Source organism: Dendronephthya gigantea, unplaced genomic scaffold, assembly GCF_004324835.1.
Source record: "Dendronephthya gigantea isolate DGI-Jeju-01 unplaced genomic scaffold, DenGig_1.0 000161F, whole genome shotgun sequence".
Classification (NCBI taxonomy): domain Eukaryota; kingdom Metazoa; phylum Cnidaria; class Anthozoa; order Malacalcyonacea; family Nephtheidae; genus Dendronephthya; species Dendronephthya gigantea.
The window spans coordinates 426425-441219 of NW_021163171.1; the positions used below are offsets into that span (position 1 = coordinate 426425).

The 14795-nt window shown below is 35.7% G+C and overlaps 1 protein-coding gene across 2 annotated transcripts; it reads left to right on the top strand.

Annotated features, from left to right (window-relative positions):
- The first annotated feature begins 1012 nt into the window (after positions 1-1012).
- LOC114537667 (unconventional myosin-VI-like) lies at positions 1013-14154 on the top strand. 2 transcript variants are annotated; one of them, XM_028558769.1, is made up of 32 exons: positions 1013-1246; positions 1488-1557; positions 2918-2991; positions 3164-3293; positions 3389-3448; positions 3566-3611; positions 3881-3942; positions 4046-4143; positions 4306-4470; positions 4852-5035; positions 5113-5263; positions 5978-6135; positions 6213-6377; positions 6560-6687; positions 6804-6899; positions 7036-7209; positions 8604-8642; positions 8713-8879; positions 9218-9275; positions 9405-9482; positions 9569-9698; positions 9795-9885; positions 10025-10086; positions 10354-10442; positions 10558-10775; positions 11176-11254; positions 11378-11427; positions 11562-11619; positions 11761-11810; positions 12340-12428; positions 12512-12655; positions 13233-14154. In XM_028558769.1, the coding sequence occupies exons 1-32, from the start codon at positions 1130-1132 to the stop codon at positions 13595-13597; spliced, it is 3645 nt and encodes a 1214-aa protein (XP_028414570.1). In that variant the 5' UTR covers positions 1013-1129; the 3' UTR covers positions 13598-14154. The 2 variants fall into 2 exon arrangements, with proteins under 2 accessions (XP_028414570.1, XP_028414571.1); XM_028558770.1 differs by lacking the exons at positions 12340-12428; positions 12512-12655; positions 13233-14154 and having other exon boundaries at positions 11567-11619; positions 11761-11807.
- Positions 14155-14795: the final 641 nt, after the last annotated feature.

Sequence of the window (14795 nt, forward strand, 5' to 3'; positions counted from 1 at the left end):
ATTTTGCAACGTGTATTTTTGAGCAGATGTTTTATGACAAGAATCACAAGATAGTATGCAAATTTGTCTAGTTTTCATTGTGTGTTTGTTGCAATAACACATTCAAAATAGCATCCGATTAAAAATTGCAGAAAGAGGACAGTGACAAAATACGTGATGGTTTAAAGAGGTAAGAGAGGGGTTAAGACAGAGTCGCGGAAATTGAGTGGGTGTCGACACCGCGGAATTGGTAATTATTGAGACTGCAATTCTCAATAATCACTGCGACGTCACGCGAGGCGAATCGAAAACTGCCCCCTTACCTAGCGACTTTACGAACTGCATTGAGCCACCTTAACTAGCGTCTTTACGAACTGCATTGAGCTACCTTAACTGGCGTCTTTACAAACAAAAGTGAGCCACCTTAACTAGTGTCTTTACAAACTGCCGTGAGCCACCTTAACTAACGTCTTTGCAAACGGCTGTGAGCCACCTTAACTAACGTCTTTACAAACTGCAGTGAGCTACCTTAACTAACGTCTTTACAAACTGCAGTGAGCCACTTTAACTAACGTCTTTACAAACTGCAGTGAGCCACCTTAACTAACGTCTTTACAAACTGCAGTGAGCTACCTTAACTAACGTCTTTACAAACTGCAGTGAGCCACCTTAACTAACATCTTTACAAACTGCAGTGAGCCACCTTAACTAGTGTCTTTACAAACTGCAGAGAACCACCTTAACTAACATCTTTAGAAACTGCAGTGAGCCACCTTAACTAACGTCTTTACAAACTGCAGTGAGCCACCTTAACTGGGTCTTAACAAACTGCAGTGAGCTACCTTAACTAACGTCTTTACAAACTGCAAAGTGAGCTACCTTAACTAACGTCTTTACAAACTGCAGTGAGCCACCTTAACTAACGTCTTTACAAACTGCAGTGAGCCACCTTAACTAATGTCTTTACAAACAGCAGTGAGCCACCTTAATGACGCTTAACGAAGAACGCGGACCATTTCCGGTTGTTGTTAATTTCAATTCCTCGGTTTTTAAATCCCCTTGACATGTTTTGACAGCTTTCCTCTTCAAAACCACGAAATATTTCGAGTAAAAGACCTCCAAATATCATCCAAAGCATTGTTCGCTAATCATGGACATTGCCGGCTTCGTTTGGGCGCCTGATTCGAGTCATGGCTTTCGTCTTGGTCGAGTTGTAGACCTTGGATCTGACACAATTTCTGTCGAACCTCTCGATTCGCGAGGCTCAGTAAGTTCTTCCTTCCTCTTGACTTGAAAACTATCAATTTTTGTATCAATTTTTGTCTTGCAAAATCTCAATTTTAACCCAAATTTAGAGTTCTTTCTGTGTGTATTTTGTACTCTATGTATATTTTGTACTGTATGTCTATACTAAGGTAATGCAAATCGTTTGTTTCCTAGTAGTTAAAATACAAAGTTTCTACCGCTACTATGCAGAGAATTAAAAGACTTTCTTCTTGAAATTCCAGGCAATTTCAGCTCCGTACGAACGCGTTTTTCAAGCGGAGAAAGATAATGAAAAGGATGTCGAAGATAATTGTAAGTTGAGGAAATATTTTACTCTCTAAAACCTAATTATGCCGATTGTTAAAACACCTGCATTAAGATCTGCAATGGCTATATTCTATATTATATCATTGAAGATCTTTTTTTAAACCTGTTATGTGTAATCTATCACTGCAATGAGAATGCAAACTCTTTGAAAAGGCAATATATTTCAACTTAAAGCAATATACATCGCCTTCTTCAATATAAATAGAACAAGTGTGGGTGCATGCAATATGTCTATGAAAAAGCAAATGCCTATTTAATTGATAATGTTAATTATCAATTGTTTTTATATTTCTGAACATCTTTGTGATTCAAATCAGACTCAGTGATGTGGCAGACAGCCTTTCGAGGGTCTCTTAAGACAAAGACGTTTAATCCATTGGCTTGCAGAGTTTACCTCTGATTTGTAAAACTGATATTGAATATTTATAGTCAAAATAAAAATGCTTTGATAAGGCTATGTCTTAATTGGTGAAATGCCAGATAATGGGTTAAAAATACTTCTCACACAGTCCTGTTGCAAATCTTTACTAAAACGATCAGAAAGCATTTCTTGAACAATTGTTTAAACGAGGATGGCAAATACATGCGGAGAAGTCTAATTAAAATAGCAACCATCCAACTGAGTATATTTTGCATTAATTTGAGCTTTTGCAACACACAGATGTCTGTGAGAAATTAAATTCCATATCAATCTAACTTCTTGTCAAAAGGTTCATCCAAATCACTGGCAATCATAGCATGACAGAGTTCCCTTTTTTGAAGACGAAATTATATGTGAATTATTTTTTTGAAACTTTTTTAGACTTATCGGCCATTATATGCAAATTTTGAATGGTTATTAATCAAATATGATATTAATACTTGTCACATTTGTTTACATTTTCAAGATAAATGAAAATTTATTCAAAAGCAACTACGATTTAAAAGAATGATGATTGCTAGAAATCTTTCAAAGAATATAAATATAATTACAAATTGTATTTGCACAACTTGAGAGTGTTTGTCTTCAAAATGTTGACATTTAAGTAAATTATAATCTACCTCCCTTAATCTGGTTAAGCTTTTCTGATTGAATTTCAGATTAGAGCTTGTGTTATTTTTTAAAACCCACATGCATGCAAGATTTTAATGCAAACTGTCCCCTTTAATTGATAGACTAAACAACAATACTCTGTCTTTCTGTGACTTCTTCTTCGTTAGATACTATCATTTATAATAGCTTGATATATCCAGTATATATTGAAGAGTTTTTGAAAGATTTTATTTATGTATATATTCACTGGTGTTCCATGTTCATAAATTGTTTCGCTATAACAATTAATGAGCCTTTATTTTAATAATTCAGGTGCGTTGATGTTTTTGAATGAAGCTACACTACTAAATAATCTCAGAGTCAGATACAAAAAGGACTTAATCTATGTAAGTAATTAATCTTACTTGAAGTCCAAGAAGCAATTCTAACAGTTGAGAGTTTTGGCAGTATTAATTTTATCTTTTATGAATTGCAAACATGCTAGTTAAAAATACAGATATATCTGGAGACACATAGTATTATATTTGCATTGTTAAAACACCTCAATTTCTTCTATAGACATATGTCGCTGATATTCTTCTTGCTGTGAACCCATATCATGATATGCGAGATCTTTACTCATCTGCAATGATGAAAAAATATCATGGAAAATCGCTGGGTGTCCTTCCACCCCATATCTTTGCAATTGGTTTGTAAACAAGTTTTAAGATAAAGTACTTCCAATGACCTGCACTAAAACTGCTTCAATAACTTGTCTAATTTTCATTGTTTTTCCCTCATCAGCGGACAAGGCTTACAGAGATATGAGAGCTTTGAAGGAAAGCCAGTCAATTATTGTCAGTGGTAAGCCTGCCTTAGGATGAAAAAACTTCAGTTTTAAATATTGACCATTGTATATAATATATTCAGACCTGCAATGACTTAACTCTAGTTGATATCTGTTTAAATTTTTTTTCAAAGGTGAATCTGGGGCTGGTAAAACTGAATCGACAAAATTTATCCTGAGGTAATTAATTGAAGAAATTGAGTTAATTAGTATGTGTTACGTACAGTATCACTTGTTCATCTATAAGTCGCCTATTAACTGTTCTCTGGTGCACGGAATATGTAACTGAGAGGATCAAAGAATTTGAAAACAAACCGTACAGTTTCCAATATTTCATCTTTGCCGATTTTTCTTATTGAAACACTAGCTAACACATGACACTAGCAGAGCTAGTTTTGTTAACTTATTTTGGCTAAGCGTACCCTCATATGTTTTTTTTTCAATCACAGATATTTGACAGAGTCCTGGGGTGATGGACAACATGGTCATATTGAGGAAAGAATTGTTGAAGGTCTGTAAACCTAACATGCATTTTCATTGCTGAAATCAGACTTTGTTTTAAATCTAAATATCATGGTCTTGGTATGCTCAACTTGTTTGACACCTTTTTTTAGCCAATCCCTTACTTGAGTCTTTTGGAAATGCCAAGACATTGCGGAACATAAACAGCAGTCGTTTTGGAAAATATGTTGAGGTTCACTTTAACGAAAAGGTGAAGATCTTTATATAATACAAAAACTAACAACTACTGGTGAAAGCTCTAGTGATGGAGTGATTGCTTGATTTAACGACATAGTTGCTATTTAATTTTGCTGGTTTGAAGTTTGCTATTGTAAACCTATTACCAAAAGTCTGTCTCTTTTTTTTCATCCAGCCCAAGGTTGTCGGTGGGTTTATTTCGCATTATTTGCTTGAGAAATCCCGGATCTGCAAACAAAGTCCTGGAGAGAGAAGTTATCATGTTTTCTACAGACTTTGTTCAGGCGCACCAGCAGCTCTCAAAACCTCACTGGGAATTACAAAAGCTGAAGATTTTCATGTAAGTTTACATATCTGTCTGTGTCTCTTGTTAACCCCATTAGCTTCCAATGCACCCAGATCTGACCTACTTTAGTATTTTACTCTGTCTAATGTCAGATAATTTTACTCATCAGTGGAAGAATACTGTCAGTTAATAAGTTAGCAAAACTATCTGTCAGTGTCTCTTGTTAAACCATTAGCTTGCAATGCACCCAGATGTGACCTACTTTAGTATTTTACTCTGTCTAATGTCAGATGATTTTACTCATCAGTGGAAGAGTATTGTCAGTTAATAAGTTAACAAAACTATCTGTCAATTTCTCTTGTTAACCCATTAGCTTGCAATGAACCCAGATGTGTGCTAGATACAGGATTTAACTTTTGAATATTATATTTTCAGTTCCTAAATCAAGGATCCATACAAGACAAGAGTTTGAACGACACTCAAGACTACAAACTGATGTCAGAATCTATGGACAAAGTCGGCTTCTCCTCGCAAGAGAAAGATAATATTTTCAGAATTGTAGCTGCTGTGATGCATCTTGGGAATATCGCATTTGAGGAAGAACTGGACGATAAGAAAGGTTTGTTGAAATTAACTTTCAAAATACACTCGTATTTTGTAAGGCCAGTCGTTATTGATTTTTCTTCTATCATTCAGGAGGATCAAAGGTTACAAAGAAGTCTGAGGGTGCTGTGAGTACTGTGGCGAAGTTACTCCAGGTTGATGATGGAGCATTGAAGACTGCGCTGACCGCAAGATTGATGTCACAGGTTAAACAACTTGGAGCATTAGGCACCGGCGATATCAAGTAAGAACTGCTGTCATGACTAGGTTTAGGTTTCCTCCTGTAGTTACACTGGATCAATAAGAGATGATCCTTACTGGACCTCTAGGAAGAACAGTTCAGAACTGATAGAGCTATCCAGTATAAATAAAGTTAGTTTACTTTAGGTTTCCTCCTATAGTAACACTGGATCAATAAGAAATGATCCTTACTGGACCTCTAGGAAGAACAGTTCAGAACTGATAGAGCTATCCAGTATAAATAAAGTTAGTTTAGTTTAGGTTTCCTCCTGTAGTAACACTGAATCAATAAGAGATGATCCTTACTGGACCTCTAGGAAGAACAGTTTAGAACTGATAGAGATATCCAGTATAAATAAAGTTAGTTTAGTTTAGGTTTCCTCCTGTAGTTACACTGGATCAATAAGAGATGATCCCCACTGGACCTCTAGGAAGAACAGTTCAGAACTGATAGAGCTATCCAGTATAAATAAAGTTAGTTTACTTTAGGTTTCCTCCTATAGTAACACTGGATCAATAAGAAATGATCCTTACTGGACCTCTAGGAAGAACAGTTCAGAACTGATAGAGCTATCCAGTATAAATAAAGTTAGTTTAGTTTAGGTTTCCTCCTGTAGTAACACTGAATCAATAAGAGATGATCCTTACTGGACCTCTAGGAAGAACAGTTTAGAACTGATAGAGCTACCCAAAGTTACCATTTTCATTTACCATTTAGAGTTCCATTGAAGATCGACCAGGCAACGGCAGCAAGAGATGCCTTAGCTAAAGCTTTGTATTCCCACTTGTTTGATCATATCGTGGCCCAGGTCAATCAATGCTTCCCGTTTAAATCCTCATCGACCTTCATCGGTGTGTTGGATATCGCTGGATTTGGTGAGTCGCTACTAAAACTAGACACTTAAAGCCGTGTCTTTGAATGTCTGTTATTAAATCATTCTTAATTTGCCTAGAATTCTTCGACTTGAACAGTTTTGAGCAGTTCTGTATCAACTACTGCAACGAAAAGCTACAACAATTTTTTAACGAACGTGTTTTGAAGCAAGAACAGGAACTTTACAAGAAGGAAGGACTGAATGTCAGGGAAATTCACTTCATTGACAATCAGGATTGTATTGGTAAGCGAGTGTTGACGGATGATCCGTCTGTTTTCCTGTGTTTATACACAGATGAACTAGAATACGAACCATCTTTCGCTTGCCTAAAGTTCGTCCAGACAGATGATCCGTCTCTGGTATGAATCGGACCATTACTTAAAATTCTGTTTAATACGATGTTAATTGATATTATTGATTTACAGATTTGATTGAGTCGAAGAACACTGGTATACTGGTTCTTTTGAACGAGGAAAGCAAGCTACCAAAATCCACGTATCAACATTTTACAACAGAAGTTTTTCATAAAAATAACGGCCATTTCAGACTAGCTGTGAGTCATGAATGTTTTGAAATATTCTCCTCCGAGATCAAGAAAGATTTTGGTTCAGTTTTACTTTACGAATGAACACCAAAATATAGTTTTTTCATGTGTTTTCTCTTCTTTAGTTGCCACGGAAATCTCACTTGGTGATGCACAGAAATGTTAAAGATGACGAAGGATTTCTCATCAGACATTTTGCTGGCGCCGTTTGTTACAATACGGTAGGAAAAAAAAGACATTTGGCTTGTATTTTTCACAACATAGAATCAATGATGTTGTGAAATGTTATGTGAGCCTAGTTTGTGTATTATTTTGGTCGAATATTGGCAGTAGTAGCCTATTATTTTATGTTTTTAGGCTGAGTTTATTGCTAAAAATAACGATGCTCTACACAGTGATCTTGAAGCAATTCTACACAACAGTAAAGACAGTTTTCTTAAAAGTCTCTTTCCCAACAAACAAGAAGCCGATAACTTCTTAGCACCAACAAAAAAGAAACTTGCATTTGATAGCATTGGAAGTAAATTCAAGGTAAATGATAAACATATCAGTTCTAAACAGTTCTTCCTAGATGTCCATGTCTGCTATCAATCCAGTGTTACCACAGGAGGAAAACTAAATTAAACTAACTTTATTTATACTGGATAGCTCTATCAGTTCTAAGCTGTTCTTCCTAGATGTCCAGTAAGGATCATCTCTTATTGATCATGTGTTACTACAGGAGGAAACCTAAATTAAACTAACTTTATTTATACTGGATAGCTCTATCAGTTCTGAACTGTTCTTCCTAAAGGTCCAGTAAGGATCATCTCTTATTGATCCAGTGTTACTACAGGAGGAAACCTAAACTAAACTAACTTTATTTATACTGGATAGCTTTATCAGTTCTAAACTGTTCTTCCTAGAGGTCCAGTAAGGATCATCTCTTATTGATGCAGTGTTACTACAGGAGGAAACCTAAACTAAACTAACCTTATTTATACCGGATAGTTCTATCAGTTCTAAACTGTTCTTCCTAGAGGTCCAGTAAGGATCATCTCTTATTGATCCAGTGTTACTACAGAAGGAAACCTAAACTAAACTAACTTTATTTATACTGGATAGCTCTATCAGTTCTAAACTGTTCTTCCTAGATGTCCAGTAAGGATGATCTCTTATTGATCCAGTGTTACTACAGGAGGAAAACTAAATTAAACTAACTTTATTTACACTGGATAGCTCTATCAGTTCTAAACTGTTCCTTCTAGAGGTCCAGTAAGGATCATCTCTTATTGATCCAGTGTTGCTACAGGAGGAAACCTAAACTAAACTAACTTTATTTATACTGGATAACTCTATCAGTTCTAAACTGTTCTTCCTAGAGGTCCAGTAAGGATTATCTCTTATTGATCATGTGTTACTACAGGAGGAAAACTAAATTAAACTAACTTTATTTATACTGGATAGCTCTATCAGTTCTAAACTGTTCTTCCTAGATGTCCAGTAAGGATGATCTCTTATTGATCCAGTAATACTACAGGAGGAAAACTAAATTAAACTAACTTTATTTATGCTGGATAGCTCTATCAGTTCTAAGCTGTTCTTCCTAGATGTCCAGTAAGGATAATCTCTTATTGATCATGTGTTACTACAGGAGGAAACCTAAATTAAACTAACTTTATTTATACTGGATAGCTCTATCAGTTCTAAACTGTTCTTCCTAGATGTCCAGTAAGGATCATCTCTTATTGATCCAGTGTTACTACAGGAGGAAAACTAAATTAAACTAACTTTATTTATGCTGGATAGCTCTATCAGTTCTAAGCTGTTCTTTCTACAGGTCCAGTAAGGATCATCTCTTATTGATCCAGTGTTACTACAGGAGGAAACCTAAATTAAACTAACTTTATACAACAATGTTTAATCTGTTTTTCGGTTTGTTTTAGAATCAGTTGAACAAGTTAATGGAGAAACTTCGTAACACGGTGAGTATAATCGTCTATCTGTTCTCAAAATCACGTTATTTATGATTTTTCGTTATTTTCTCGTCTCAAGGGAGCGAACTTCATTCGTTGTATCAAACCCAATGGAACAATGCAGAGCAGTAGCTTCGAAGGAGGATCTATACTGGGTCAACTGGAGTGTGCAGGAATGGTCTCAGTATTACAACTCATGCAAGAAGGATATCCTTCAAGAACATCGTTTAATGATCTGTACAAAATGTAAGTGTATTAAGTTGCATAGCAGAAACTGAACTGGAGACGGTTGTATTAAACCCGTTTAGCTTAAACGGTGGATAAGTTCAAAATAGAAAGCAAGTCTATCGTTTTATTCAACAAGCAAACTAAATGTTTTTAACCTTAATACAAAGATACTGTTTACAACTACATATTCAGTGCATAATATTCAAGTTGAGTCATTCAAGAGAGATGTAAAAGTGTTATTTAATTTTGACGTATCCACCGTTTAAGCTAAACGGGCTTGATACAACCGGCTCCTGATACAAAACTGGTTATAAGGGCTAGTGTATCACTGTGAACTGTATCACATTTCTTTCAAGGTATGGAAAGTATTTGCCAGAAAAGTTAGCGAGACTCAATCCAAGAACCTTCTGTCAGGTAAATATCGCATATCTCATTTGTAATTGCACTTTCTTGTTCTCGAAATTAATGAATCGTTGTTAAACTTAAACCACCTCTATTTTATGATATTTTAATGAACAATTTTCCAACAAACTTTATTATCAGGCGCTCTTCAGAGCGGTCGGCATGGATCCTGAAGATTTCAAGTTTGGGTTGACGAAAGTATTTTTTAGACCAGGAAAGGTAAGATTATCGTAACCTTGTTAAAGTGATTGATTTATTGATAGGTTTACACTAAAACATGGCTAAGTTCATTTTCATTATTGTAGTTTGCAGCATTTGATCAAATAATGCAGTCAGATCCTGAGAGTCTAAAAGCTCTTGTGTCGAAAGTTTCAAGGTGGATTGTTGTCAATCGCTGGAAGAAAGCGATATGGTGCGCAATCTCAGTCCAGAAATGTGAGTGACAATTCTCTCTATATGCTTGACTTCGCTGAAAAATCTTGGATATAAAGTCAAAAATCTGGTTCTAACTCTCATGTCTTCCTTCAACAGTGGCAAACAAGATCAAGTTCAGAGCAAAAGCTTGTGTCACGATTCAGAAGACCGTCAAAATGTTCCTCGCGTGGAAGAAACACCAGCCAAGGTATATCAGGAGTTTACAAATTTCTACTGAGGACAATAAAACTATTCCACCAAAATCTCTTAAGATCAACTATTTCCAAGTATTCATAATTAGTTAATGAAGCACAAGCTTATCAGACTTTGCGTTTTGTTTTTCACAGATATAAAGGAATGACTAGGATTAAAAGACTTCATTCTCGATTAGAAACAATGAACAGTATTGGTAAGGAATGATCCTTACTAGACCTCTAGGAAGAACAGTTTAGAACTGATAGAGCTGTCCAGTATAAATAAAGTTACCTTAGTTTAGGTTTCCTCCTGTAGTAACACTGGATCAATAAGAGATGATCCTTACTGGACCTCTACGAAGAATAGTTTAGAACTGATAGAGCTAAATAAAGTTAGTTTAGTTTAGGTTTCTTCCTGTAGTAACAGTTGGGGGTGATTCTACAACACCTCCACTGACGGTTTCCTTATTGTTTCAATGTAGTTTCAGGTTTAAAAACCGACAAGAATGTTCTGACCAAACAGATTTCTGATATCGAAAAAGAAATATCAGCTGCTATGCAGAAAATCAAGGTTAGTAGACGTGTTGAAATGCTGCCTCAGGAACTTATCAAGGAGTGTTAATTGTTGAAGGCCCGTCTGTTATGTATCATTGTCGATCTAATAATCTCTTGGTGCTGCATTTTAGAACACGATAATGAGCCGTGATCAGATCGAGAATCTCCACCGGAGTCTTGTGGCGAAGGTGGACAAACAAGTTGTAGATTTACAGAAGCAAAAAGAACTTCAGAAGAAGAGGGAGGAAGAAGAGAAGTTGAGGAAAATCAAAGAACAGATGGAACTGGAAAGAAAAAGGAGAGAAGAGGAGGAAAGAAGAAGAAAACAACTCGAAGAAGAAGCGAGAATGTAAGTTTAAAATGATCAAGTTTTACATTCAACGATATCCTCTGCTTTTTCCCTCTCGTCGAGTTAAGATATGGTAGTTTTTCTCGGAATAACTATCACACCAGATGATCCAAAATGGCGGAAATAGATTTTGACTATTTGTCAAACAAAAATCAAATCCTCGGTTGAAACAACTTAATATCACTTGAAGTATATGTCACATTTATCGCAGTTCTTATAACTAAACATGTTCACGAAATTTCGGCTAGTTTCATAAAGAATAACAAAAGATATGATGGATTAAATACTGCAGAATGGTTTTCTATTTTGAAAACCTTGCCCAGCACTGATTGGCTAGAATATGAGCGCTTGCTGTGTACGATATTTAAATGTGTACATTTTGTTTTTTTGTGTGTTTTAGTAAAGCTGAAATGGAAGCCGAAAGGCGAAGGGCAGAAGAGGAAGAAATGAAACGGAGGGAACTTGAAAAAGCGAAACAGGTTTTGAGCATTATTACGATAAATAAATATAATTATTTTCAAAACTTTTTATGTATTAATGTCGTACCATACTTGATCACCTCTGGCAATATTTTTACGGTGAATCTTTCCTGGGTTTTTTAGAAAGAAATTGAGGAACAATTAAGGAAAGAGGAAGAAGAGGCAAAATCTCGGTATGAACTTATTTTTTCTACCATGTAAACATCTTTGCGAGGTTTTACAAAAAAATTCCCGAGTCCTTTTTATAGACTCACACGTAATGCTTTAAATCTGATATTTTTTTCAATGTAAAATTTTATTATTTCAGACAAGCTGCTCTTGAACAAGAGAGATTAGATCACGAACTGGCCTTGCGTTTGGCAAAGGTATTATATCTCAATATTTTTTCAATTTCTTTGGCGATTAATACTACTAAATGCTTCAGTTTAACTGTTCAACTGTGTGGAAGTTTATGTTCATTTTCTGCTAGACAGAATTAAGCCTATACTAATTTTTTCTCATTTTAGGAATCCAACTCGAATGTAGAACCCATGGAGGAACAAAAAGCTATTATAAGGTAAATATTTTATAATATTGTATAGCCCTATCAGTTCTAAACTGTTCTTCCTAGAGTTCCAGTAAGTATCACCTCTTATTGATCCAGTGTTACTACAGGAGGAAACCTAAACTAAACTAACTTTATTTATTTGTACTGGATAGCTCTATCAGTTCTAAACTGTTCTTCCTAGAGGTCCAATAAGGATAATCTCTTATTGATCCAGTGTTGCTACAGGAGGAAACCTAAACTAAACTAACTTTACTTATTTATACTGGATAGCTCTATCAGTTCTAAACTGTTCTTCCTAGAGGTCCAGTAAGGATCATCTCTTATTGATCCAGTGTTACTAAAGGAGGAAACCTAAACTAAACTAACTTTATTTATGCTGGATAGCTCTATCAGTTCTAAACTGTTCTTCCTAGAGGTCCAGTAAGGATCATCTCTTATTGATCCAGTGTTACTACATGCAGGAAAAAAACCTAAACATACTTTATTCTCATCAGCTATCACAAACAAAATACTAAAAAATGAACTTGTTTTGCAACAGGGCGGCTTCCTTGAAAGATCCGAATAAGAAATATGACCTGAGTAAATGGAAATACGCTGAGTTAAGAGACACCATCAACACCTCGTGCGGTATGTGTTGTTGTCATTACTTGGTTCCTGTGGAAAGGTTAGTTTTGAATACAAAATATGGACTTCTGTTTTTGTTTTTCTAGATGTCGAGTTATTAGAAGCTTGTAAACAAGAGTTCCATCGCCGTCTTAAGGTTTATCATCAGTGGAAAAATAAAAATAAGGCATCGAAGTCGACAGGTCAAAGTGCTGGTGATCAAAGAGCACCTCAAGAGGTCGTGGAAGAAGGTTGGGAAATAGTTAATATCAACATTATATGCTTTTATTTTAACAAGTTCATTAATCAGTTCTGAACTGTTGTTACTACAGGAGGAGACCTAAACTAAACTAACTTTATTTATACTGGATAGCTCTATCAGTTGTAAACTGTTCTTCGTAGAGGTCCAGTAAGGATCATCTCTTATTGATCCAGTGTTACTACAGGAGGAAACCTAAACTAAACTAACTTTACTTATATGGATAGCCCTATCAGTTTCTAACTGTTCTTCCTAGAGGTCCAGTAAGGATCATCTCTTATTGATCCAGTGTTACTACAGGAGGAAACCTAAACTAAACTAACTTTACTTATACTGGATAGCTCTATCAGTTCTAAACTGTTCTTCGTAGAGGTCCAGTAAGGATCATCTCTTATTGATCCAGTGTTACTACAGGAGGAAACCTAAACTAAACTAACTTTACTTATACTGGATAGCCCTATCAGTTCTAAACTGTTCTTCCTAGAGGTCCAATCATCTCTTACTAAATTAACTTTTTTCATACTGGATAGCTCTGTATCAGTTCTCAAACGTTTAATTTCTCGTTTTAGCTGCAAGTCATGCAAGCGTTAGTAAGCCAACTTCCAGACTTCCCCCGCGTCGACCACAGCGATATTTCCGCGTTCCCTTTGTGAAGCCCGGTGACGAGTATCGTGACAACGACTTCAAGAAGCGCGGGTACTGGTTCGCCCATTTTGACGGGCAATGGATAGCCCGCCAGCTGGAGATACACCCGAACGGAGTGAACGTTGTCCTGGTCGCGGGCACAGATGATCTTGATATGTGCGAGCTGAGTCTGGATGAAACAGGTTTGACTCGCAAACGTGGCGCTGAAATAACAAAACGTGAATTTGAATTTAGTTGGCAGAAATGTGGCGGCAAATCAGACGCTTATAAACAACCGACTTTTGAATGAAATCACTTCACCTAGGATTTTTTTTGAGATCTCACAAAAATGGAACTTCATTTCTTTCCTAAATCTAATTTGGAGGAGATAGACTGAAAAGAGCCTCACATAATATCTTCGCAAATCAATTTCCACAATAGAACACTGTTCGACAGTTTTGGAGCATGTTTTTACAATGATCTCGCAATATTATTGAACTTCAATCTTTTTTCATTGCACCTACATGAGCATGCACTGCTGGTGAACTGCTCCAACACTTAATGGTCACTATAGATAACGTTTTCCAACACTAGGTCAAATTCGTAGATAGTCATTTTTAATCTATACGTTTATTTATTTCACTTTGTAATATTTATATACATAAAAATACTATGATGCAGTTAGGATAATTTTTTTCAACCGTCGTATTTTTCAATTTTGTGTTGTCTGTCTTTATTTGCCCGGTTTCTTAGCATAATTTGGTAAAGTGTGCTTGCATTGGGCGAACTGGAATGTGTCTGTAATATGTGTGTCTTTACTCTTACATTTATCTCCAGCTTTATTGACATAATTGTTGTATTATTTGTTTTCAATATGAAATACTCTGCGTACAAGGTTATGAAAAGTTTCGAGCTCTGATTCTGCCTGCAATGGCCAATGATGATCATTTTTTTACGTTAAGATAGCGTTAAAGAAGGTACAGAGAAAAAAGTTGTTATACAGGGTTTATCAAAAAAAACGCAATCATATTCTAGCGGCACAATCGTCGGTAAACAAAGTCGGGTGCGTAAACCAACGAGCTGAATTGAAAGTATTTAACGAGTAAAATGTTATTTACAATTTATTTGACAAGGTCGACAGTTAGCATTCAAGTTATCATGCACGACAATAAAAACTCGTTCGGTTGTTAGCTGCACCATTATTAGTTTAGCTGATTTGACTATTAGCAGTTGAACTGTACGATTAGAAGCCATTTTTAAATCCCAGGGGAATAAAATCTATTGAGCTTATGAACAATATGAATTTTAGAAAATAAGTGGTTGCGTTTTTTTTTGAGACACCCTGTAGTTTTAGTTTGAAAAGATTAACGCGAAAAGAGAAGGCTTTAAAATCAAACTAAGAGTTATAGTTCACGGAGCGGAATTTTGCTATAATCACTTACAACGGACAATAGAAATATGCAAAACATTTTTATTTGGCTAATTTATATCCATTCCGGGCAAATCTG